At 31.4% G+C, this 26,931-nt stretch overlaps 2 protein-coding genes across 2 annotated transcripts in view; one reads left to right on the forward strand and one right to left on the reverse strand.

The window, feature by feature from the left end:
* The window catches only part of LOC113403893 (gamma-aminobutyric acid receptor subunit beta-like), a 64,960-nt gene extending 60,300 nt beyond the window's left edge, over positions 1-4,660 (forward strand). The window contains exons 4-10 of the mRNA XM_026644519.2: positions 1,055-1,281; positions 1,661-1,743; positions 2,100-2,237; positions 2,458-2,742; positions 2,950-3,140; positions 3,213-3,461; positions 3,644-4,660. Coding sequence (XP_026500304.1) covers positions 1,055-1,281; positions 1,661-1,743; positions 2,100-2,237; positions 2,458-2,742; positions 2,950-3,140; positions 3,213-3,461; positions 3,644-3,808 — 1,338 coding nt within the window. The 3' untranslated portion in view covers positions 3,809-4,660. The remainder of the gene's footprint in view (positions 1-1,054; positions 1,282-1,660; positions 1,744-2,099; positions 2,238-2,457; positions 2,743-2,949; positions 3,141-3,212; positions 3,462-3,643) is intronic.
* Positions 4,661-17,849: 13,189 nt separating this feature from the next.
* On the reverse strand, positions 17,850-26,931 carry LOC113403895 (JNK-interacting protein 1). The gene is made up of 8 exons (XM_026644520.2): positions 26,775-26,931; positions 26,383-26,609; positions 24,530-24,784; positions 22,397-22,597; positions 21,981-22,098; positions 19,848-20,010; positions 19,143-19,324; positions 17,850-18,306 (listed from the first exon to the last, which is right to left on the reverse strand). Exons 1-8 carry the CDS (start codon positions 26,894-26,896, stop codon positions 18,234-18,236), a joined length of 1,341 nt encoding a protein of 446 aa, XP_026500305.1. The 5' UTR covers positions 26,897-26,931; the 3' UTR covers positions 17,850-18,233.

Here is a 26,931-nt window from a genome sequence, read left to right on the forward strand (position 1 = left end):
GTTCCAAAGAACAAAGTCTGAATGAGACCAGGGTGTATGACCCCTCGTGGAAACCAAATCAAGGGACTCGTAAAGTCACTTTGAGACGTGACCTGCAACCTAACATTCATAGATGATCTATCTATATCATTATCAATAAAGTACACGTAACGAAGGAATTGGATACAATATTGTGAACAAAATATAATTGTCGTTGAAGAAATGCTCTGAAGCATGTTTACTAAAATTTTATAAGTATCTATAAATTACTGTTTAACATTTTACGTGTACTTTAACACGTTCATTGCCAATCACTTGAAAATTCGTGGCTCATCACGTGTAATCGCGTGTTACTATGCTGCAAAATCTTCGCTTTCCAATCTTATTGAACCAATGCTCTGCATCATGTTCACTAAAATGAAATGTTTGTCTATATACATTCTTCTTATATATTACGTGTACGATGATGCGAAACCGCGTGATACGGCTGCCAGCGCACATGGCTAGTCGCGCGATGTTGCGTGTCTTTCGTCCTGTAAAATTCTTCGCTCCGCAATCTTGTCGAACGAATGGTCTTGCATCATGTTCACTAAAATGTCATTGTTATCTCTATATTTCTAAATTACTTTACGTGTACTTTAAGTTTGTGTATCAAATGAAACTCTTCATTTGCGTAATAAATGTTTAATGGCACCTGGCAGCACAGTTTTCTACATTTATATAGTTATATTGTTCACGATTCTTTGTGTCTATATCTAAGCATTCGTCTAAGCTTTTAATGCCTATTAAAATAAAATAAAATATCATAGACAATACGCAATCTTAACCTTTTAATGCTATAGAAATTATTTTCAACTGTTCTTTTTTTTTTTCAACATCTCGCTGCCTTGCTGTCACTTGTGTGATTTTCAGACAATTCATGTCTCTGTGGTAGACGTTTGGAACTGAATTATAATGATATCAAATAATATGAATCATTTAGTGTTTTCACAATAAACGAAATACTCGATGACATGCATTGTGTGCTTTTTTTACCTTTTACAGTCAGTTATTTTGAATAATACCGATTTTGCAGGATTTCACACTGGACTTCTACTTTAGACAATTTTGGACTGATCCAAGGCTTGCTTATAAAAAACGACCTGGCGTTGAAACTCTCTCAGTTGGATCCGAATTTATTCGAAATATATGGGTGCCTGATACCTTCTTCGTTAACGAGAAGCAGTCTTACTTCCATATCGCCACAACAAGCAACGAATTTATTCGGATTCATCATTCTGGATCTATCACCCGAAGTATTAGGTATTTTATTTATTTATTTATTTAATTATTCACGACTTTTATACCTTAAAATACTTTTTCATATTATTTATATTTACTCTAGATGCAATTAATTACATATGATCTATTAAAAGATTAATGTCAATAGTGATTTTGACTTGTTTATATTTATGTATGTCAATCCGAAATTAAGATTGTTTTCTCATGTTCTGCTAAAAGAGAGGAGTGATCTAGATGCGTATATTCATAAATATTGTTGACCACTTGATAAATCATATAGTCTTATAGATATAGTCTTAAAACGATACATTTGTTAATAGACCGCTGTCTATACCTAAACATTTCTCAACTGCCGTTTTATGCAATGCAGCTGTATATAATATGAATTGGTTTTTTTTAGGTTAACTATCACCGCTTCTTGTCCAATGGATTTACAATATTTCCCAATGGATCGCCAACTATGCAACATAGAAATTGAAAGCTGTAAGTAATGGGTATACGTTTTAATTGTATTTACCTATATTGATCGTTCAATAGTAGGTAATAAAACTTTTTTTTAATCCAAATTTTTGTACTACTTTATTGCTGATAATTTTTTTTAACGATACAAAACTGATACCGTCTATTAAATACCCCAGTGCACAACGCGTGTGCAAGTTCATGAGGCTTTCATTTGGTAGACGATTAAAAAAACAGACACGTAATACGACACCATATATATCTAGGTTGTTGTACACTTAGCTTTGGTAGTTAAAATCATCCATTATCAAGATTATATTGAAAACCCAGTGCGATGGGTGTTTAATTTTATCGTTCCATATATTCTCTGCATGGTACAGTTGGCTACACCATGCGGGACATCCGATATAAGTGGAACGAAGGACCCAACTCAGTGGGTGTTTCGAGCGAGGTATCCCTACCGCAGTTCAAGGTGCTCGGCCATCGCCAACGTGCTATGGAGATCTCGCTAACAACAGGTAAAAAGCACCTTTGCCAACATCATTTAGATTACGTACTTTATTTATCTTATCCTCCATTTTTTCATTTTTATCATCTTTGCACGTCCTTATTGGATCGCCGGACTGCGATCATTTTAATTTTATCTAAGATACTACCTAAATCTGACTTTTGTATGCTTTCATTAAAATCACGACCACATTGTAAATTTTAATTACTAAAGTTAATTTTTTATTACAGGAAATTATTCTCGTCTGGCGTGTGAAATTCAATTCGTGAGATCAATGGGATACTATCTTATACAGATTTATATTCCATCTGGTCTCATCGTAATTATATCTTGGGTCTCATTTTGGTTGAATCGAAATGCAACACCAGCTAGGGTTTCCCTTGGAGTCACCACTGTCCTTACTATGACCACGCTTATGTCTTCAACTAATGCAGCTTTACCGAAAATTTCTTACGTCAAGTCGATTGATGTTTACCTGGGCACCTGCTTCGTTATGGTCTTCGCAAGTTTACTAGGTAATACAAGATATCTGAGCCTTAAAGACAATTGCAAATTGTATTGTTTAATTGTTAATGTAATTAATATTCATGATTATTTGTGTTATTATTGTGCGTTTGTTAGTTTTTATATGCGATGCGTTATCTTTCAATGTTCCAATGTTAATAAAAGGCTTCGCGATAGTCGCGAAGTTACACACCATTACTTATAACCATCTATTGCAGAATATGCGACCGTCGGCTACATGGCGAAAAGGATTCAGATGAGAAAACAACGATTCAATGCTGTCCAGAAAATGGCCGCTGAGAAAAAAACCGTTCAGGTCGAAGGTGCACCCGGGCCTTCTGTACCCGAGCCGTTGCCTCCACCACGCAATAGCACGATAACTCGACCAGCACCGCCGAGCCGATCATCGGTACAAAATAAACCTTCTTCTTGATAACGACGTTATTTCATATTAAGAATATGTTTTCTACGCTCAATGTAGTCTTATAATCCTCACACACAGGAAGTGCGATTCAAGGTACACGATGCAAAAGTATACACCAAAACTGGCCCATTGGAATCCAACGGCTCACGAGGTGGGCCTTCTTCTGCTGTTCCTGTTGCGGTTACCGTGCCTGTCTCTGTACCGGTGCCTGTGACTATTCCCATGCCACAGACATCTGCTACCGTCACTGTACCTGTAGCACCGGCCGAAGAAGAAATCCCCGCTCACCTGCTCCAAGCATCTAAGGTTTGTTAGCTAAGGATTGTATTTGTTTCCATTTTTTATGTTTATAGATATCTAGCAATGCGAAATCAAGGCGATGCGAATGACTTTGCGATTTTATGCGAAGTTTTATTATTTGATTGTATTTTATTCCATTTCTACGTGCTCATCTCTTTAGCAATATATTCCAAGTTAAAATATTCCAGGGTATCAACAAACTACTCGGCACTACACCATCGGACATCGATAAGTACTCACGGATCGTTTTTCCCGTTTGCTTCGTCTGCTTTAATCTGATGTATTGGATCATTTACCTGCACGTATCAGATGTGGTTGCAGACGACTTGGTTTTACTCGGCGGAGAGAATTAGATACTGACCACGAAATTGAACTTGCACCGAATAATGACGTCGACGATAAGGATACCAAATCAACGAACCACGACTCGTATATTGGCCCTGTGCTTTTTATAAATATATTCGAATCTTGCTATTTGCAATATTCCCAATGACTAAGAATAAGGGAAGTAAAAATAAAAAAAAATGCGCTGAGGAAATTAAAAAATATTATAAATAAAAATGTATTTAAAGAGTAGTCATCATAGTCTAAAATGTAATTGACAGTACAGATCTGAATCTGTTAGCTAAACTGTTCTATATAAACTTATCAGTATAGTCTGTATCTTCGTAAGCAGAAAGCACTAGTAGTTACAATTTATTTACTCTTAGATGGATACCTAGTTCACTATTGTATAATTATGATAACACTCTTCATTATTATTTAAGTAATTTATTAAAGCGAAGACTTATTTAGCGTCAAAATATAATTAAATCGTAAATCTAACTTTACTGTAGTCACGTGTATAAGTAGACATTAGTTTTACCAAAGTATATTTAGAGTATTATTCGAAAATAAATTTTCGTCATATTTTAACCTTAGGTAAATAAATGGCTATTCTTAATACTCTTTCATAAGAGCTCAAAACTATGACTAGTTCTACTGAAATTAGGTACAATAAACTGAACTCCAAACGTCAGCAATTAGTGCCTATTTTCCTAAGTATATCGGATCACGACCCACGTAGAAATCACCTATCCGTCGATTAGTAGGGTAACGACTCTTTTATGTCTAGTCCCAAATGAGTGATTGACGAGGGAATATATAATTATAATATGGGTAATTCGTCTTGTATAGTAATTGCCTAGTTTTCTTGGCATGTTTTTTTTTTTTTTTCATGACACATTGATAGGTTTGTTTATATGTAAACGATTACTTTGTATTAAAATATTAGCTCAGCATTAAATTGTTAATATTAATAATATCTATTTAAAATACTGTTTTCATCAGTTTTTTCGTAATACAAATATCAGTCGTTACAAAATTGAAAATACCAATGATCAATTAAGTACAAAAGATAATTGTCTCAAAATTAAATTCAAGTCTAAACTAAATTAAACTTAAATAAAATGGTTGTGTTCTGTACAATTTTGGTAATTAAAATGGCTGAAATTTACGTTAACAAAATTTTGGATAATTTATCATTGTTACAATAGCCGAAACATTAATATGAATATTAATCATATTAACATAGATTTCTACATGTTATAATAGTAAGTACAACAATACAATAATTAAAATTTAAAAAGTTAACAAATCTTATAAGTAGAAATTATAAATAATTTCTATATGCCAAGGAAACTAATACTTTACGTTTGTTTAAGTTTATCGATTTAATATTTTTTTATGTTCGAATTTCAAACATAATGTTTTATTAAATATGTGGCCTTTTTGATTTTGAACAGCCGTTTGTTAGTTCGTTCAGTCTATCTGAAAACGTACCGATATCCGCGATTGTGATAAGCCGGAATAAACCGCTTTCGGTAAATAAAAGCGTTTGGATAGCCGAACATTGAAATATTTCGACGAATTACTCATATTAAATATACTACAAAAATTTCAACTCACATTCATTCATATAAATAAAATACGAAGTCAACGACGGATAATGAGAATGATTTGTATTTATCGTGGGTATGTGAATAAGGTGTGTAAATATTTATACATAATATATTTATATAATAGGACATTTGAACATGGTCGCCCTAGTTTTATAAAAATATAATTTCATTTTATCGAAATTTACACCGGTTAATACACATTCATGTATTCAGTATAGTGCACGGTACACTTTTTCTACATAAATAGTAATTTGTAACATATTTACGAGTATTTATCGAAATGTTGTGTGTGTTAAGGGTGTTAAGGAAATTATTTCTGTTCCTTTTACGACAATAGCAATGCAGTATACAGCGCTTATGATGTTGTATAACATAATACCCGCCGAGGAATTTTGCCGTGTGGGTTCCGTAGGTGTATGTTGTAAGAGTGATTAAATGAAAAAAAAAAAAAATTTTTACGTCAATTTATTTTTGAGAAAATATTCGCGATTTTTGATGTGACCTCTTTTAATAGTGTAAAGTTTTTTTTTTTTTTAAATCATCATAAGCATAATTAAGATCTATATCGTTGGCTGTGAGACGGTTGGAAAACTGATACAAATTAGACACGCTTTATATATGCCGTCGTAGATGAGACTTGCGGAACCCTGAGCAATATGTAAATAAATTTGTTAAATATATATATATTTATATGTGTGTTTGGACGTATAAAGCCGCTTTACACTTAATATCAAATAAACCTTGATCTGAAATGGAGTTCCATGGCCTTATTGGTATAATAAAGTATCAATGATAAAAAATTCAGGTACACATTGTACTTCGAAACGTAATAGATACTTGACGTCGTAACGTCGAATGCCAATTCTTATATTAAAAAAAGTATTCAACAGCAGATACAAGTACTGTATATCGCTAAGGCGAAAGCGTATAATACTTTTTTCTCTATTTCAGAGCACTGTTTATTCTGGACAGCCACGAAATTGGCACAGATTAAAAACATGTCACAAAGAACCGCTTTATGAAAACAGAGTATTTTTGATTATTTTTTTATAATTATTATCTACAAATAGAAAACAAATCCACATAAATATATCATAATATTTAGGTATGAAACATAGGAAACCAAGTTTAAAGTTCACGGTCATAGCGAAGGGGATTTAATACGAGTGGTCCAAGAGACTTTAAGCTTTTATTAAATACTCCGTGAACTCAAACTCATTGTAGCGTTTCGCTCAGTATTATAAATATAATAATGTGTCCTTAAGTAAACTGTTCCCATTATTGATCACATAATTACTATTAATTAAACTTATGAGATGAAATTTTACGTATTTAAATATTAATGCAATGTAAGTTAATTATATTAATTAAAAGGAACGTAGTGCTGTGAGCAAGATTAGTACTATAAATAAATTAGAAACAGTCACGCAATTATATAATTATACTATGTATATTATTTTGTTATATATTGCTCCGGTATTATTTGCATATTATTTAATTATATTTACAAAATACATTCAAGTCAAAATATCTAAATAAAGTATAGTTATGTTACAAGATTTGCTCAATGTTTGGAATATTTATATTTTTAATTAAATCTTAAATATATATTACAGTAATTTGATTCGTTTAAATTTTTGTAATGAATGAGTATCATTAAGTACTTTAAGCTGATTATATTCGATTGTTTTGCCAAACTTTCTAGTCATTATACATTCGGTTCATAATTACTGTTTGGGCTTAGAATGTTTTATTTCTAATATAATAGACCGTGGCAAATACTAAGTGTACCTGAGAAGCAATACTAAAAACGATATTTGAAAAAATATATCATAATATTATAAATATTTCTGATAGAAATATATAGTAAAGAGTTATAAGGTACTAGAGGAATTTAAACATTTATGTTTGAGTTTGCATTTATCCAACAAGTTAAGTTTGTAATTTATAGAATGGTATTTATAAAGAAATGTTACGCTGTTGAAACATAGTCAGAGTAAATATAATTTACAATAATTATTTTTGAAGTAATTCAAATATATAAATTATAAATAAATATAATATAGGATTATATTATAATTAATAAATTACTGCACTTAGTATTAAGTAGTTAGTGTAGCTCAGTATGGAGAGGAGGGCGGCGCGCGTTTTTTTTTTTAATTTTAATATTTACCAAATAGTTCTTAGTTTGTATTTTGTAAAGCTTTTGATTCTAAGCCTCAAGATTCATTAGCGCAAAATGACAAAGAGTTTCCTTTATATTATATATTGACTGTTATGTTGAGAAAAAACAATCAAGTCATTTTATTTATTAGAATTAGTATTAAAATATTATCGTAATTATAAAATGATCTCTTAAGTCGAAACGCTCGCCGACCGTTTTATCTCCTATGCGCAACCAAATTCTAAATTACTTAAATTAAATATAAATCACACGTATATATAATGTAACTATTATAATGAAAAATTTAAATTAAAGTTAGGAAAAAAAAAATACAAAATTATAACCATTATTTACTGTTTAGATTTATCCGATTGATGTATTTTATCATTATTTAGAATATTTGTAAGCGGAGTAGACACTGAACAGTGTAATGAAACATTGATGCAAGTGATCGCGTTGAATACTGGTACAGCGACGGAATCAGATTTTTAGATATCAAATAGAATAATTATTATCACTGCAACATGTACAAGCAACATCATGAAATATAGAGTTTTTGATAAACGAATGATTTTAAAATTTTAAACACGCGGCAGTTGATTTGCTTTTAGAATTTAATGCCTGCAAAAAGCACACACGAGAATTAAACGTTAATCGAATAACAACAACAGAGGAATCAAAAGACACACGCGATAGAATTTTAGGTAACTTATATAACATAACGAATTTAATGTCTAAATTTATAATGAATTTATAATTTATATTTAGTGAATGATAAAATCAAAGTGATTTTATCATTGATCGTTCACTCATGAATTCGAAAATACAATACATGTTTAGTTGATCTGACAATAAGCATTATTCACTTGTTTTTTTTTTTTTAAATTTTTTCATTTCGCATCGAACGTTTTCGTTAAATCGCAGTTGTAGAATCCGTGCATTGATAGTACCGATCCGATGTCTACGGTCGCAAAAGTTCGCCGCTGAATTTCAACGCTCATAAAGGTGACGTTTCATTGAAGTTGGAATAGAGTATACAATTTTTAAAAATTTAAAATTCGATGTTAGTTTTACTTGAGACGTTAACCGTCAGATTTTGAATTTTTGATCTAACTCAGTTTAGTTAATTTGATTAAATGAACGCTTTTTGCGCGCCTATTGCGTCATTGGTTGGCTCGCCAATGTCCATGATGGCTAAAATCGAGTTAGGTAAACCGACTTTGATCAAATTTTCAGAAACTGGTGGTAAACATGCTCTATGTACTCATATTTTACTTAAACTTACGTAATAAAGTAAATTTATATTAGAGGGCACTTACATACAATACTCTTTCAAAGAGGATACTGAAATTAGGAAGATGTTGGCGATGAAGCCATGGTACTAGGTATTGAAATACCGTGCGAATGCTGAATTTGGTTTGGAGACTAATTGAAAGAGTTTTATGTAAACGTTTCATGTTAGTTTATAGTTATAAAATCAAATTTGAATCATTGTAATAGTTTTAAAGAATATATCCTTTATTGATTAAAATTGTATGTTGTGACGTAATTTCAATCGATATATTAACATTCGTTTATGTAATTCATGTCTTCATTGTGATCTCTGTCCGAATATTTGAAGAATGTTTTATTAATCATTTTATGAGAAGACATTCGTTATCGCCTTTTTTATTCAATAAAACACGATTTTCAATCTTCTTTGAAAATGAATACAGAACTCATTTGATAGAAAGACAAAATTATGAAGTAGATAATTCCGCATATTTATTTAAATTGTGATACCGTCATAGCTATTTCAGCTCATACAGTTCTGTTGTCGGCGAAGACGTATGTTTCCATAAGTTGGTCTAGCGCATACCCGGTGAATCGCAGGCTTAGAGTAATTTACTATCTATTAATAAAATTGCATTGGATACAATTTAAAAAATTAGCTCTCTCTCCCAGGACATCTTTACTCGCATTGGCATTATGTAGTTTTCAGGTCGTTCAAGCATATGCACTTAGGGTGCGCGGCTTGTCCCTTTGCCACCATGCTCTGCGCTGCGCTTCGCCAGACGTGCGCCAGTCCCAACCGACCCAGATTGTTAGAATTATTTGACATTTCATTTTTGATCTCCAATTAACGATGATCTAGACGTTGATCCAAATTCATTATTTCGATAGCACATTTAGACTGGTTATACTTCATTATATTACGAAAGTTATTCACGAATTTATTCAATTAAAATTTCCCCCTTTTCATCATACTTAGATCATATACACCCTGTATTTTAATATTTAACAAGATTTTGATGCATAAATTTTACAATGCATTAATTGTACCCAATTAGTTGTCACATTGTCTTCAAGTCAACCATTTTAGTGCCAAATTTAGGCTATTCATGTTTTACATTCAAAATAGTATTTAATATCAGTGTTAGTTAATCTTTGTAATCATCTTGATGTTTAGATAATTATTTCGTTATTGTATTTCAAAACTCGAATACATGTTAAAGAGATTCGGTTGAGCATAATTTCAAATGATATCTAAGCATGGATGATACATAGTGTGGCAGATTACACTTCCAGTAATGAATTAAGATGTTCTTATTGACGTGACGTCATCGGCAAGATGTACTTAAAGTTACGCCTCGAGATTTGGTTGTGATTGTCATTCATTTCGTTCTTGGACATCCAGTCCTATAGCTGTCCCCTTCCTTACGTATACGTGTAAAAAGGACGATGAAATTGCTGTGTCAAGGAATAATAGAACGATTTTTTTTTAGCTATTGAATAATATTCACAAAAAACGTTCACAGATTTCATATCAACATTCCGGACGTATATATTATTCGATACGATTATTATTGTTTTCACACAAACTTTAGGAAGACATAATGTTTTAATCCGGTTACATGAACATTGCCAAAGATCTTACGTTTTCGTAATCTCCTTAGGACGAATTATTAATTGCAGGGCCTTTTAAACAAGATTTGAATCTCATCTAATGCGAAAATAAAAATATAAAAAACATTACGTAGCATCAAAATTCCAATTGACGAAAACTTCATGAACAAAATCTAAAATTCTGTAGTCATATAATTCGGAAGAATATATTCAATTATTCTGGTAAATAAATCGCATAGATGAGACTCAATCTTTACACAGATAAGGTTAGGAGTACACCGTCCGCTTATACTTAAATAATACTCGGACGTCGTTTATAACGCGTCATCTATTATTCTATAGCTTTAACTAGGTGTGTATGACTAACATTACGATCCTTCTTAAACCTCAAAATTACCGTAAATACAGGCAGTGCAGATAACCGTGATTAACCAGAAATTAACATATTAATAAAAATAATTTAAAAAAACTAGTTAACAAAACAGTAAGTAATCGATGGTGCATTATTTTTTTGACTGAACTTAATACTGACTAGAAGTTTTTTTTACGATGTTGGTGAACGGGCAAATGGGCCACTGCCCATAGACACATGCGTTGTAAGAAATATTAACCATTTCTTACATCGTCCATGCACCATCAATCATGGGAAGTAAGATGTTATGTCCATTGCGCCTGTACTGGCTCACTCGCTCTTCAAACCGGAACACAATAATACTAAGTATTGCTGTTTGGCGGTAGAATATGTTAATGAATGGGTGATACCTTCGCAGATGGCTTTCACAGTGCCCACCATGTAAATTACGATCGACTCACTAGGTATTATATCGTCAATCTGAACAATACTCTGTATTTCTGTATTCTGTTTTCAATGGTTCATGAGCCTGCATGATCCAGGGTAATTACAAGCGCATGAGACGTAACGTATTGGATACCGTGTCACTAGTTGTGTTATCCTTATTACGGCCCTAGTCTCTATACACGAAAGTGAGCTATCGAGTAGTCCATTTTCATTTCATACCTTTTCTGGCTAACTCTTTTAATATGGAAAGTTTGAAATATATTTCACGTGAATGTACTTTAAAACATCAATATTAAATAAAGAAAAGTTGAAATTTTATTTCGTCAAGACACGTCAATATATTACAAACTAATCAACCCGGTTTATCTGCACTGACTCTCCGGGGCATTTTGTGAAGACGTCATTCATTCGAATGAGAGTTTATCCTTTAACTGTCACCTTAAATTTCTATGTGCTGTTTGCAGTGCTACGCTTCATGAATTATTTTAACAGATTGCATTTAAAACGTAATTGATAATTTGCTGGCTATATCTCGACTAAACGTTTCTGAATCGTTAAAATCTATGAAAACTTTACGAATTTAAAATCAATATATGATTTGGATTTATTATAAAATATTTATTCGAAATAATAATTTTTATTGTAATTGTTAATTTTAAGTTATCAATTTGTTAAATTTATTAATCATCAGAGGTGTTATTTCAATTTGAGATTCGAAAAAACGGCGATTTTATTCGATAGCACTGTTTATTTTTCATAAAATAATTTGTTTGCTATCGTTCAAAAGAGCTGTTAATAGTCGGTATATAAAAATACGAATATCAATATTATTGTATCTAGTAATAGCCTAAGGGCTTAGACAAAGTTAGGAAGCAATTTAATTGTTTCGTATGGTTGTCACTATTGACGAGATCGCTTAATAGATAGAATACGTGGATTTTAAGATTTTTGAAGCATTGAAGTTACGCAAAAGAACAAGTCTACGACTGAGTGCTGATATTCTGACACATCAATCAATTCGCAATGAAATAATTTATAAACCGCCTTAAGAAGGCTCTTGCCTAGAAATGGTTCATTGATTGTCTAACGAATAATTTCCTGTAACATTTAACGTAATTGATCTTTTTAAGCTACGATCGTATTGAATTAACTTTGTCTAAGCCAGTAGAAAAAATCCGTCGCAAATGCGATCGAGTTTTAAATTGAAATAATTATGAACTGGTGAAGTAATTATTTATAACTTTATTGTAAGTTTATTTAATGATGTATATTGTTTTTTAATTGTTGTTGTCTCTATGTACTACTTGATTATTTCTGTTGTGTATTAGTGTGTTTAATGATGTTGCTCAAACTGAATAACTTTAAAGCGTGTATGTAGTACCTAACATTGTACTATTTTTAGTTCTGTGATTCAATAAAGTTATATGAAAAAAATATATTTTATTTTTCGATCATATAAGCAAAGGACATTGTAAAGAGTTCAAAAGATTTACTTAAAATACAATAGATGGTTCATATTAATCAAATACGTTTTTTTCTTAATTTTTAATATTTTTTTGAATAACTGGTTTCAAGCGGTTTCGCCCGCGTGAGTATTGCCTACCCATTTGCAATCTACTCTACATGTTGATTATATATATACAAAATAAATTCCTCATTACAAGATTATGAAAATTTACTTTTACTCTTTGTTAAAAATAGAAAATTCAAACATGTTAGTCTCTCAGACTTAAGTTAAGTAACTTCATGTGATCACTCTGATGTTATTATCTCTTTATATACATAATTCTATTTTATTTAAGTGTAACTCTGACATCAGCGTACAAAATAAATACATAATCTATTTTTAGAAGCTTATTTAACTACATGAAGATGTAGAAACTACTTATTGCAAAAATAAATATTTTAATCGGTAGTTATAACATCTCAGCACTAGGAACGTTTACACGAACGAGGATTTTGGGTGACAGAAAAAAAAACTGGCGACCTATCCTTCCAAATCGAGCAACTGTATTCAGCATTTCGACTGCAAGCAAACTATTGTGATATCACAACCATTATAGAGGCTGATTGGGTTCAAATGATTTGCTAATATAATGAAGGGATTAGTTTCAGTGGACGCCACGTGCCACATTAGTTAAAATAAGATACTTTCTCGGGAGAAAAAAATTGTGTCCAATTTTCCAGATTTTTTTTAATGATATAATTTGGCGGACAAACATATGGACCACCTGATGGTAAGTGGTCACCACCACCCATAGACAAGTGCGCTGTAAGAAATATTAACCATTACATTATATACTTACATGGCCAATGCGCTACCAATTTAGAAACTAAGATGTTATGTCCCTTGTGAATGTAGTTACACTGGCTCACTCACCCTTCAACCGGAAAACAACAATACTGAGTACTGCTGTTTAGCGTTAGAATATCTAATGAGCAGGTGGTACCTACACAGAGGAGCTTGGACAAAGCTCTACCTCCAAGTTCCTACTCAATGATGATTGTTCACAAAAAACACCCCTTGTGTTTATAATTATTTAATTTGTGTGGCGGTGGCGATATTTTGAATAAATATAAATATTTTGACAAAAACTTTGTTTTATGAATGAAAAGATTTAATTTTCATGTTTCAAAAATGACAAAAATGTTTCGATAAGCCCAATATCATATTGCTAACAATTTTGTGACTGTTCCACGCGACGTAAAATTGATACAGTTTTGTGGCAGACGTACCGAAATACTGAACAAAATTAACATTATTCCAGTTATAAGGAATAAATAAAGTGTAATCTGTATAGAGCCTACGTAACAAACAAAATCAATGTTAGTGTCGCTGTGGTAATGAGCGCTGGCAATTGTTCAAGAGAGCATTGCCAAGAACTGCCTAGTTTCTTACTCGTATTTTCGGTTAGTTAATCTGAGTTTCCATTTACGTCTAAAATGTAACAGAAACTTTATTTACCAATGAAAGAAAATCAACTAATACTTAATTATATGAAAAAAAAAACAAATACACATCAATTTGTTCGTAAGAACATTCTCAGCACAATAAGCTAGTGTAACATGGTTTCGTAAATTTCTCCGAATAAGTATAATAAAAATTCACCCAAAAACCACGAATTGAAATATAAATAAAATTTGACTTATTGATTTAAAAAAAAATAATAAACATCACTTAATTTCACACTGTTATATGACAGAACTACCGGAACGAAGTCTTTTTTAAGGAGCTCTACAATTTTGGTAGCGACTTAGACTAGCGAAAGCATCCGTAAGCATAACAATAAACAACAACATCAATCCTCTGTTGAGAGCGATGATTCGAGAATTCGTAAATCGTCAATAGAATGACATGTTATTTTATTTAATATATTGTTAATTAACATAAACGATAGTATTATTTTGGATTGGAATTGCGATTCAACGGGGAAATACTGCTAGCATTTTAGTCACCATTCAACGCGGTCATTATAGTAACTACAGTATAGTAACTATTTTGAATTATTATTTGCATATAATTAAGGCTTTAATGTTAATAAATCTTATGTAAGTAAATATAAACCAACAATAGATATTAAAAACGCTGAGTTGATAAAAAAAATATTTCACAGAGTTAACGAGTAACTGTTTGTATACGTAGAATTAATTTAAAATTTTCTATTGATATAAATTAATTATGTGATATTATAAATTCAGTATATGTATAAATTAATTTAAAATATATGAGAATTTTACGATTATCTTATATCCGAATACAGTCATTCTTCGAATCGACTTAATCTTGTTAATATTTTATAAAGTGTTTTTTTGTTTAAATCATATTTTTTGATATAATTTTGGTATTTATTAATCAGTAGTCAATAAGTTGTTACTTTGCAGTTAAAATATTAAAATTTTATGTTAAGAAGACATTAGTATAATTTAACAAAATTGGTATATAGTTAATAAAAAGCGTTGAGTTTTTCCTTTTTATAATAAATAGTATTATATTCTGAATATTTAAAACTGCTCAGTTTCATGCCGGTTGTTCTCAGTAGAATCAACAGTCCACTGCCATTCGAAGCCAGCGGTAGCTTTACATCCAATGCAATCCCGTAACACGACTAATACCAGAAATAAAAAAAAATTCAATGGATGGATTTCAAATAAAACAATTGAACATCAGTCCCACATAATACATTTTAATGCTTTACTCAACATGTCAAGTACGCTATTACAGCATTGGAAAAATAAATAACATTCTTTTTATCCTTTCGAGTCACAGCATCATTTAGCTTTGTTAACCATAGCTAACTTTTTATCGAAATCTGCCGACGTTACATAAGATATATTTACAACATATTTAAATACATTTATGATGCACTATCTACGTTAAAGTTTGATAAATAAATATTTTGAATTTTATTCAGTAATTTTATTTAAACCTTTTTTGTCTATGATTGGTATGTTTGTTAGTACATGAATCAGTTTGGGAATTAAAATATAATTAAACATAATTTTTTGCTAAATTCATATTTGATATTGACAGATAATTTGTTAAGACTAGACTTATTATTTATAGTATTATCATATTCACTTCATTTGAATTTGCATGAAAAATAAGCATGCGAAAATAATATATGTCCTTCCAAGTTATATACAAAATGTAATCCAATTGCATACAAAGTTTATAGTAGTTTTTTAAATTTTAAAACGATATATGGAAAATTTTCTGACTTATGCAAAATCGTTCTTAAAACCACTAAGAAATGACAACTGACGAAAATGATTTAAAAAGATTTGTTTAAAATAGTCCAAAAGGGTTTTGTAATTTAAATATAACGCAATATTTTTTTTTTATGAATTCATAACATAAATATCATTTAAGAATTAATCGATAAAGTAAACCTTGCAAATGTGTTTGCATGTAAAAACATCACCCCCCCCCCTCCTCCTCCCATAACCCAACGTATGTAAAAGTAAGTCATTCCTTTAATTCGATTTATTGAGTGACTAGATTGATGAAACAGTTAAATATTATTGAGATATCGCATCATACATGTGTTTAAATTGAAACCAATTGGCTTAGTCATAAAGGTAAGTAAACGTATTATAAATAAAATAGTATTTGTCTCATTCGTTTAAATGATATATTAAGTCGGATAGAAGGAGACAAAGTATATTTTAATTATCATACGATTAATAAATATTTATGAATAATATGATAATTATTTACATTGTGAACCATATTTATAATAATCGGTGTACAGTTTATAATTTTTTGTTATTTTAAAGTCGTGTGTTTGAACCTTGAACATACGATAGGTGTATTTAAGAAGAGTCGGTGCCATATTGGTAACTTTTCGATTAAATTAAGTTTTTTTTTTTTATATACTAATCTAAACAATATAATCGATAAACATCGATACAATATCTAATTGATATAAATCTTAATGAGCTAGAAAGATAAATACCAGCGAAATCTCACTTAATTTGAGGTTATCAAAATAATGATAAAACATTGATAAACGTAAGACAACTACACTGGAAATCAACTGTTTTATATCACAGCTATTCGAGATTCAGATATTTCTCCACATGTTAAATGATTTATAATTTATATTAAATTAAAAATATTTAATTCATTTAAAAATCATTCAATGTATTATTTCTATTCATATAAATATATAGAGATGTTAGTACCGCCAAATCACATTACATTGGTTTCACCAGCTTCTATGATATCGTTCTATTGTATCATTTAAAATTTAAATTGTTATTCGTCGCAAGCAAGGCATTGCAAGGCTTGTGTGGAAATAATATGATAATTATTTAAAATTATACTCGTATTTCTATAAACAGTTTCATATCATTTGTAAATGCTCGAGGCTACAGCGTTTAAACAGCTGTTAAATAAACATGGCACCAGAAAATCCGTATCACCAAATAAATAATGTAAAATATACGTCTATTGTCAATAATTTTTGTTAAAATATAAATCAATTAAATCCATATTAACTATTGCAATCGTCTAAGACAATTTAAAACTTCAAGCTGGGCCAAAAAATATAAATTTGACATTATATTATACTCGCTGATGGTAACTTCCATCCAGTAGAGACGAGGAGATGCATTATGAATGCGTCTTATACAGTTGGATCAAAGTGCGTGTATAATCAATTACTGTATTTAATGTATGAAACTATCGAACAATTTCTGAAACATTGATCAAAGTCAGATTAAGTAATTTTTCTTAAATCTGATTGGTCGATGGCAGTCGATACAACAATATCCGACCAATGAACGTTCAGGATTTAGTCAGATCAGTAAATCTGACTTTGATTGCTGTTGTATTATCTTTCTTGATTATTTATTAATTTTATAATTTACTTAGTACCGAGTTTAATATTTTACAGGTAACTATTCTATTTTTTAAAATTTTATAGAGTATTGTTCTTGCTAAATACATTTTAAATTATTTATTAATGTTTTTTTTTGATAAGATAATTTATTTTAAAAATTAACGTGTCAAAACAGCTTCTATAATAAAAATAGTATTGCGTTCTTAGACTTATGTATTATTGAATTAATAATACCTAGATTTTTATTTCTTTATTAATAATTATTTTTATACTCTTAAATGGTGATAGGATTTTCAGTAGACTACATAAAGGTTATTCGGATGTTTCACAGTCACTTAGCGTTTATTAATATATTATGATTTGTTTTGAGCGAAATTTTACAAAAAGGCATATATTTGAGGTATAAAATGGAATCGATCTAAGCTACGTTGCTCGAAGTCTAACCGACGTGATAACTACATAATCGCTATATAATATAACCTATGGTTTCTCGTAACCTGTAAACGGAAGTTCATTTTTTTAATTTATTCAAGATCGTTAGCTTAACCTTTAACTAACTTATAATCGATTATAATCACGCTAAGAGTCTGTGAATTTTAAATACGAAAGCATGTAACATAGACGAAAAAGTTATTGCTTGTATTTTTATTCAATGTAGATATCTTCAATCGGGTACGCGGTTTCAATGAACTTCTGATAGAACCTCTGGAACGCTCTCCTGAAATAAAAATAATAAATATTAATTACTTAGAGATTATAACAATAATAAAACCATTATACACATAGCTCGAAGGGTTTCCAAACATACAAAAAAGTAAGTACAGTAATCGTCCACACAGCGCTTATTAATATTATCAATATTTCCAAAATGCATTTTGCACACTTAAATAAAATTGCATAGCTAAAGTACATTCGTTATATGTGCGTAGGCAATGTAATAATGTACCTAAGGATTCGGACGTATTTGGTATTTGGCGTTTCAAGTATAATGTTCATATATACTTTGTAAGATATTAAATGATAAAATATTACTAATATAATGATCTGGTGGTCAATTCTACTAACGTATAACGGTTACAAGAAGTTTACGATTCTATTTCGATTCAACTTCGACTCTTCACGAAAACTTAACTCGGCTTAATCGTAAATTTATATCGGTTACGACACGGTCTCGGTTATATTAAGATCTAACAGCGACCCAAACCTAATCTGGATTATAGTGTTAATAGAATGGGAAAACAACGGAACGGCAACAATAAATAATGTTTCGATTCGATTGCGATAAAGTGTCAATTTGTTACTACAAGTGTCTTGAATAGCTCAGGTTTGATTCTGACTATGAGCTACTCCGAAGATTAAATATAAAAGTCTTCGTCTAACATAAATTTAAGCTGCAGTGATAAAAGATATATCAAAAGAACTTTTCTGTGAATTTACTGACAGCTGGTTATATTTATCATAAGCAAAAATTAATATGTTGCCATAGTTCATCTTCAACGAACGTCCATTGGACTAAAACAAATACTGAAAACTTACTGTGATGAATAGTCTTACCCTACAGCTTCCGCGACTGGCCTCGTAGACTCCGACCCCCTGAACACGTGACAAGCAAATCTCTGCAGTGTCGGGTGTTTTGTGATAAATCCCAAGTAACGATGATCGCGAGGATGGAAAGCGCAGAAGGAGACGTTCTTGAGAGAATAGAAGTAGTCGATGCACGGACCACTTCGACTTCGCTGTTGTAATAAAAAAATAAAAAAGGTAAAAATATTGTAAATTGAATTAATGTGTAAATATGAAATCATTATTTATTAGAGATCGTTCGGGTAAGTAATTTTTATTATTGAATTTTAATCTAAAATCAAGTCTAAAGTCAATGATTTTAGACTTGACTCTATTCTTGCAGTTAATCCTAAATTGACGACTAGAATAATGCCCATTGATGGAGACAACTAGTTAGCGAAAAATCATACTTCCCAAAATATGAGGTTTAATTTAGTTTAACATTGAATTTATGCGATATCGTTAAAGTTAATGTAATAGTAGCGTTTTATTATAAATAAATAAATATTAAGCAAGAACTATTTTTAATGCAAAATATATCTAAGTTATTTACTCGTTCTTTGATTGGAATTGGTTTTTCGAATTTATTTAATTAATTAGTAAATTTAATTATTGTGTTATCAATTTTAAACATTTTTATCTATCTAACTGTTGCATAAAAATTTAAAAGGTTAAACTGCATCGAAGTAAACTTACGTCAGGTTTTGATCGATCAACCATTCGAAGACCTTGGTCTGAGACTTCTAATATGCATGGTTGTGCTCCTGGCTCTCCATTCGCTTCACCTACAATTTTTTTAACCGCTTGACAGACCACTCCAGTACCTTTGTGAGCTAAAGTTTCAACGGATCCCATATATCTGTAACAATAAAAAAAACTTTAGTTTCATGTACAAACTAGATGTATATATACATATAATAAATATATTCATTTCGGAGACAGCATACTAAATCAATAAACCAACTTAGCTTTTATAAACTGAACGCACTCATTGGTTCCCCTGTTGTATCGGCGAAGAGTTTCACATAAGCTTATAAAGACTAAATATACTTTAGAAAAATCCCCGATCAGAAGAACAGGACTAGTCACATCAAAAATCATTAAGACAATTTCATGATATCCACATTCACGTTTTGAAGTCAGATTTCGATTCTAATCTTTTCTAGATTTACATATTTTGCTATGTCCTCTGTCACTCTGCAAGTAGCCTGACAGCTCTTCAACACTGGTGCCCAAACTTACACGTGAAACCTCACCGCTGCACTATGGCTATCTCCTTAATCTGCTCACATTCCCAATGTCCTAATCCCGCGAAAGGTGAAATTCGCATCGGATATTCTTATTGTTCGAAAGGGCTTCCAATTTCCTCTCTGCTATTCTTCAGTTACTCATTTTGCGCGCTCTTTGCACTTTTGCAAAAAAAAAAAGAAAGTAATTCATCTCATTTCTTGAACAAAGCCAAAACGGAATAGCTTTCGCATAAAAATCTCACACATAATGGACTGATGATGTCCTGTACGATTTGACGCGGTGTCCGTTATCAACGAAAACTAACCAATTGCGTACATATACAATAGAACACAAGTATTAAATATACACTTAAATTCTAAATTCACTTACTCTTTTGATGCGATGTAACAGCAATCCAGACGTAGGGCCAACAGCTTCAGAGATATAAACAGTAGTAACTGGGAGTTTTGAGGTTGGGAGTGCGTACTCTCAACTTCGAAACTCCAAGCCACCACGTAAATATTCTTGATCGAAATACAGGATACATTTTACTGGTCCTGCTTTATATGGTAGCCGCTAGATCCACAAATAGTTAAACAAAAACGAACAGTGTATACATGTAGTAAATATAAACAAAGTTAAACATGACACAAGTTTAGTAGACCACTAGAGCGCTCACAATTATTTACTCACAAATATTCATTATTAACATTACATGAAACTTATATCCGAATAAACAGTCTTTTCCACCTAATATTTATACGATGCAGACTACTTCCTTTATGATGTAATACATTTTTTTATAAATATATAATTATTTAATACACTGCGTTCGGATTATTTTAATTAAATAAATCAAAGTGTAATTAAAAAATATATACATTTATTTATGTGTGTTCTTACAAATAGCGGTGTAGCTTAAGAAAATCCATTAAAATTTGCGCTGTTGTTTATTTCCGGACATTGAGCTGGTCTGGATGGAATTTAGCTTTCTGCTATCAATTCTGTATCCCTATTAATTTCCACATGCCGTGGGCCTGCAGCTTATCTTTCAGGCTGTCTACTATCGCAGACAACAAAAATATGCGTGGTCCTTGCGTGCCTTTTCGATCTCGCTCCGAGACGACATATTAATTCTCAATGATGCCTTAAAATAAGGACCCTTACTACTTCAGCGTTTTCATAGCCGACCTATGGCATTTTTTAACCAACTCCAGTTAAGGGATGTGTTATGGCCAAGCGTTATACGACATCTTCATGTCTGAAGTAACAAAAGTAGAAGAAACAAAAGTTTGTGCAGAGTAAAACGTGCAAATGAGTCATAATGTCTCACAGATATCGAACACCGGTAAAAAAATGCCAAAATATCTTTAAATCATAAAACCATCGAGAACAGACGCAGAAAAAGCGTTTTCTCTCAGCGTTTGCTCAAGCGTTTCCTCTAGCGAGAGGAAGAAAATAATCCAATAAATGTCCCACTACTGTATAGTGGATATTGTTCATATATAAACAATTTAAACAAAAATAAAATATATTTAGTCATAAATTTACCTGGTGGTTGTGAAAATAATAAGCAGTAATTCAGAAATATCGACTTACCCTAATAAGTATCTTTCCCTTTTAACTTTGGCATTTGCGGGATCGAAATCGTTATAATCCATATCCACAGCGTAGGCTGAAGGGAAAATACCTTGTTGACCTGTTCGTAAATTTACACCTGGAAAAAACATATGTTAATATTTGTCTATATTTCTTAGGCTGGGATCACATCTAGTGATGTGGTCCCAGCCTGAGTGGGATCTACGATGATAGTGAGTGATGAAAAAATAGATAATATAAACTAAAATTGGCGATGTCCACTTTCAAGTTATTACTTTTTTACCCCCAGGATAAACCATTTTATACATTTAAATTGGAAATTTTGCTTATAGTCCAAATTATCAGGATTCAAGACGTTGTATATCGATACGATTAAGGCAACATAGTTTATAAGGCAAATAAACTAATATAATTACCTTCACACCATAAATCTTCAGCTTCCTTCTGAACATATATTGGATCTCCAATTTCAACTTCAATTTCATCGTGATGTCGTGGATTGAATTTATGTAGACCTCTGTGTGTTGCTTCTAACATTTCAAGTTGACTGTGAGGAACCGTTGTCATATTGCCAGAAAAATTAATTCCACTGATACTGCAGCTCGAAGATGGTGACACTGGAATTAATAAAATTATAATATATTTTTACACCAACAATAAAATTTGATTTTTTTTAATGATATATATAATTATTATGAAAACTTAATACCCAAATTAAAAATACTTGGAACGGTTGAACCTCAAGATATAGAAATCAAAAGTTTTTTTATTATGAGCCATGTCTGATTTGTTGTTGAATTTGAAATGTACTGGATTTACCAACGACTATAAAGAGAATAATCATTTATCTAAAAATAAGGATATAATAACCAGACATTTAATTGAGATGAATTTTGTGTGAATATTTTTAGAGTAATAATAACCATTCATATTAAATATATTCAGAATGTTATTTCAGTTACTTTGATTCTATTTTAATATGGAAATCAATTTATGTTGGCTGATCGAATAGAGGTAAATGGCATCCAGACCATTTTTCAATCAATATAACTAATTTTATTACTTATTAATGTGCATTACATTTATCAATTGCTGAAAGATTTTACAAAAAAAATAATTTGACTCTAGAAAATTGTGGGAACACATATTATAAAATTATGTTTGATGCATTCATGGTGTCAAAAATGTAAATACTGTCGTGAACAACAGTCTCGATACTCCAGATGTTATAACAAATAAGCTGAAAAAAATTAATGGTAATTTTGATATGTTCGATGGCAAAACGGGTATAAAACTTTTGGTTGATGATGGAATTTGATAAAGTTGCTTAAAATAAATAACTTCTGATTTCTTTCATCGTGTATTCGCAAGAATACAGTAACTCTTCCGATACACTTTTTAGTCCTTGTTAAATAGCGATGATTTTACTTCGACTGAAAAGTGCTTTTAATAGCTCAATTCATATATATATATAACAAAATAATTGAAATATAGTAAAGTTGAAACGAATTATTGTTTAGAAGCTTTTGAAATATAATTAATCGTCTAGGTACGATTTTTTTATATATCAAAAACATCAAAGCAACGCCAGACTATACCAGAATGGAAGGTAAACAACCAAGAAAGAAATTAACACTTGAAAGTATGCCACACCCTTCTTAAATTCCTGATACTGCGCCTTTATACTTTCAAGAGATAAGTGTGCAGTTCTATATAAACTAATAATAATACTTTGAGAAAATAAAATAATACTCTGAGAAAATAATTTAAACCATAAACATTTCGTCCTTTTTTCCGCCCTCACGTATTGTTTTTTTTTTTCTTTAAATTTAAAAGGCACCAAACGGGAAGTGTACCCAAGAAAACAATAACAGATAACCTCCTTTCTTATTTCTTTTAAGTCGATTAATAACAATTACAAATTAAAAGCGTCGAAATCGCAGTTGAAGGCAAATTTTATTAATAAATGTTTTCGTTAAAACATATACAAAACTGTTCACAGAGATCGACTAAGATCCGGTAAAGTAAGTAATCACAATATTAGAGATCAAAGTCATATCGTATTCAAATACAGTAAAATGTTGTTACTCATGTGACAAAATTATCAAAAATTTATCTGCATACAAAATGGACACTAATAATTGGTCCCCGACCAATCTTTTTACATTTCTAGATGAAATTGAATTGAGGCTAATGATAAATAACATAATAATAACATAATAAGCCTGTAAATTTCCCACTGCTGGGCTAAGGCCTCCTCTCCCGTTGAGGAGAAGGTATGGAGCATATTCCACCACGCTGCTCCAATGCGGGTTGGTGGAATACACATGTGGCAGAATTTCGTTGAAATTAGACACATGCAGGTTTCCTCACGATGTTTTCCTTCACCGCCGAGCAAGAGATGAATTATAAACAAATTAAGCACATGTAAATTCAGTGGTGCCTGCCTGGGTATGAACCCGAAATCATCGGTTAAGATGCACGCGTTCTAACCACTGGGCCATCTCGGCTCCAATAAATAATACTTATGATAAATAAAAAATACTTACCATTTTGCTGCAAGGGTGTTGGTGATAAACTCTTCGGACCGGTGTCGATAGGCGAGTGCGCTGTGCTGTGACCACTGTCAACATCGCCGAGACTCTGTAATCTTTCAGAATCTGGGCTAGAATCTTCATCGAGAAGGTAACCACACTTCAGAACGAGAAGTGGTCGTCCTTGACATCCTGGCCGTATGAGCATACCAGTTAAAGCTCCTAATTCGTCAGCCAATGATGCGGGCTGATTAGATGAAACTAGCGCCGCTGGAAATTGTAAATTTTTCATTAGTGGCTCAGTTGAAAATATATTTCTTAAGCCTGATTTTATTTATAAACCTATATTAAGTTCAAATTATAACGATTGATTGAATTTAAATGAATATCACCAATTAAACTTAACACATTAAACATTTCGTTACAATCAAAGTAACTCTTTCAAACGATTAATAAGAAAATTAAATAAAAAAAAAAAACAAGCATTACACGATGTACTTCTTTCTTGTTATAATATGTTTATAAATATAATTAATCTACATTTATGTGAATGCATTGCTAGTATATCGTCATTTTACTTAGAAAAGCTAAAGTATAATCCTCATGAAACAAATATATTTGGTAAATGATTTATTCAAAAACATAAACTTTAAGAAAAAAAAAAACAATAATAATAATAAAAAAATAACTAAATAAAACCATACGGACATGATTAAAAATATAAAAAACACCCAATCTAAAATGGCCTGTGGTATTGTAGCCAAGACACTGGCACTAGTGGCACTATTACCCCTCTAAACAGCATAATATATATTATAAATTATAATGGAACAACTTGGAAGAAGGGCCACCCACCCACTCATCAGATATTCTACCCCTAAATAATAGTACTCAGTATTGGTTAGAAGGATGAGTGAGCCAGTGTAACAGGCACAAGCGACATAACATCTTAGTTCCCAAGGTTGGTGGCGTATTGGCGATGTAAGGAATGGTTAATATTTCTTACATCGCCATTGTCTATAGGCGGTGTTGACCACTTACCATCAGGCCATATGCTCGTCCACCAACCGATACCATAAAAAAAGACATAAACCTGTTCTTAACAGAAGAGGACAGTCTGACAAACCATTTTCATAAATAACTAAATTCTTAATTGTTATGATGTTGTCCTGTACAAACCAAAAAAGATTTCTTTTTAATTAAAAGGAACTAAGAACGTTAAAAAGAACGAAAATTCGTATCGAAAATACACACAAATAAAAATAACAAAGCTGATATCATATCGATTAGAAGAAAAGAAAAAGGTATTTCAGAGTAAAGCCATAACTTCTAAAGTATTTTAAAGATGCAATAGCGCCAGTGACTTCATTCCGAGTTAATTATATGCAATATGTTTTTATAAAATACTTCAATTTTAATTTTGTTCGTTTATGTTTTTATTGTATTTAATAATATTTGGATTTTGAATCGGACAATGACAAATGCTATGAATCATGAAAATATTCTCTTTTGTCATAAATACGTACCATATTATAATCGTTATTTATTGATAAAATTACGCTACTTATACAGACATAAGTGAGTAGATTATGTACTAGATATATGTATATATGTAAGTATGGTTGAATGACGAAAACCACAGATTCAACCCTCCAATAAACCGAAACCTATCTTTTTAACACACTCACATTTAAAATATATAAATTGAAATCGCCAATGCTTTTGCAACGAAACACAAACAACGTAGAACAAATAAATCGCCCAAGCGGTTCTTGAATATAAAAACAAATAGGCTCGCCAGCTGAGTAATCGATCTTTTAAAACAAAATAATTAAATATTTTTATATTACCAATAAATTAAGACTTACATTTTCTTGTTTTTGGAATCTCTGGTAGTTTCCTTCTTCTTCTTTCGCCATTAGCAAATGTTTGGTGGTGAGGGCTGCGTTGTGCGTCCGTCACATCAGATTGATTTATCGGAGACGCATCAGCTTGAGCCGCACTACCCGTCTCATTTTCACCGACCTCTTCATCAGGCGTACCTTCGCTCTTTGATGAAGGCGAGTCATCTTCCAAACCAACATTTGGCACTAATCTATTAGCACAATGTAACCATTAAAATATTTGCTCCGAATACATAAATAATATCTTCCCAGAATTCTAATTAATAAAATAACGATTTTTAGGTGACATTTTAAAGGAACTACTTTCGTCTTGCAAATCGATGGCGGATGATACTAATAGAGATAAATTAACTTACGAGTAAAAAGGCGTTGGGGCCTTGATGTGCTGTGGAAGTTTGTCGAATACCCGGCGAAATTCTTCAAATTCGCTGTCGGCCATGTCGATATCGCACCAGGTATTCGAGCACAAGGGGTGCATGCGCGACGCGCTCCGACGTCAAGTTTATCGACCAG

The sequence above is a fragment of the Vanessa tameamea genome, chromosome Z (genome assembly GCF_037043105.1).
Source record: "Vanessa tameamea isolate UH-Manoa-2023 chromosome Z, ilVanTame1 primary haplotype, whole genome shotgun sequence".
Classification (NCBI taxonomy): domain Eukaryota; kingdom Metazoa; phylum Arthropoda; class Insecta; order Lepidoptera; family Nymphalidae; genus Vanessa; species Vanessa tameamea.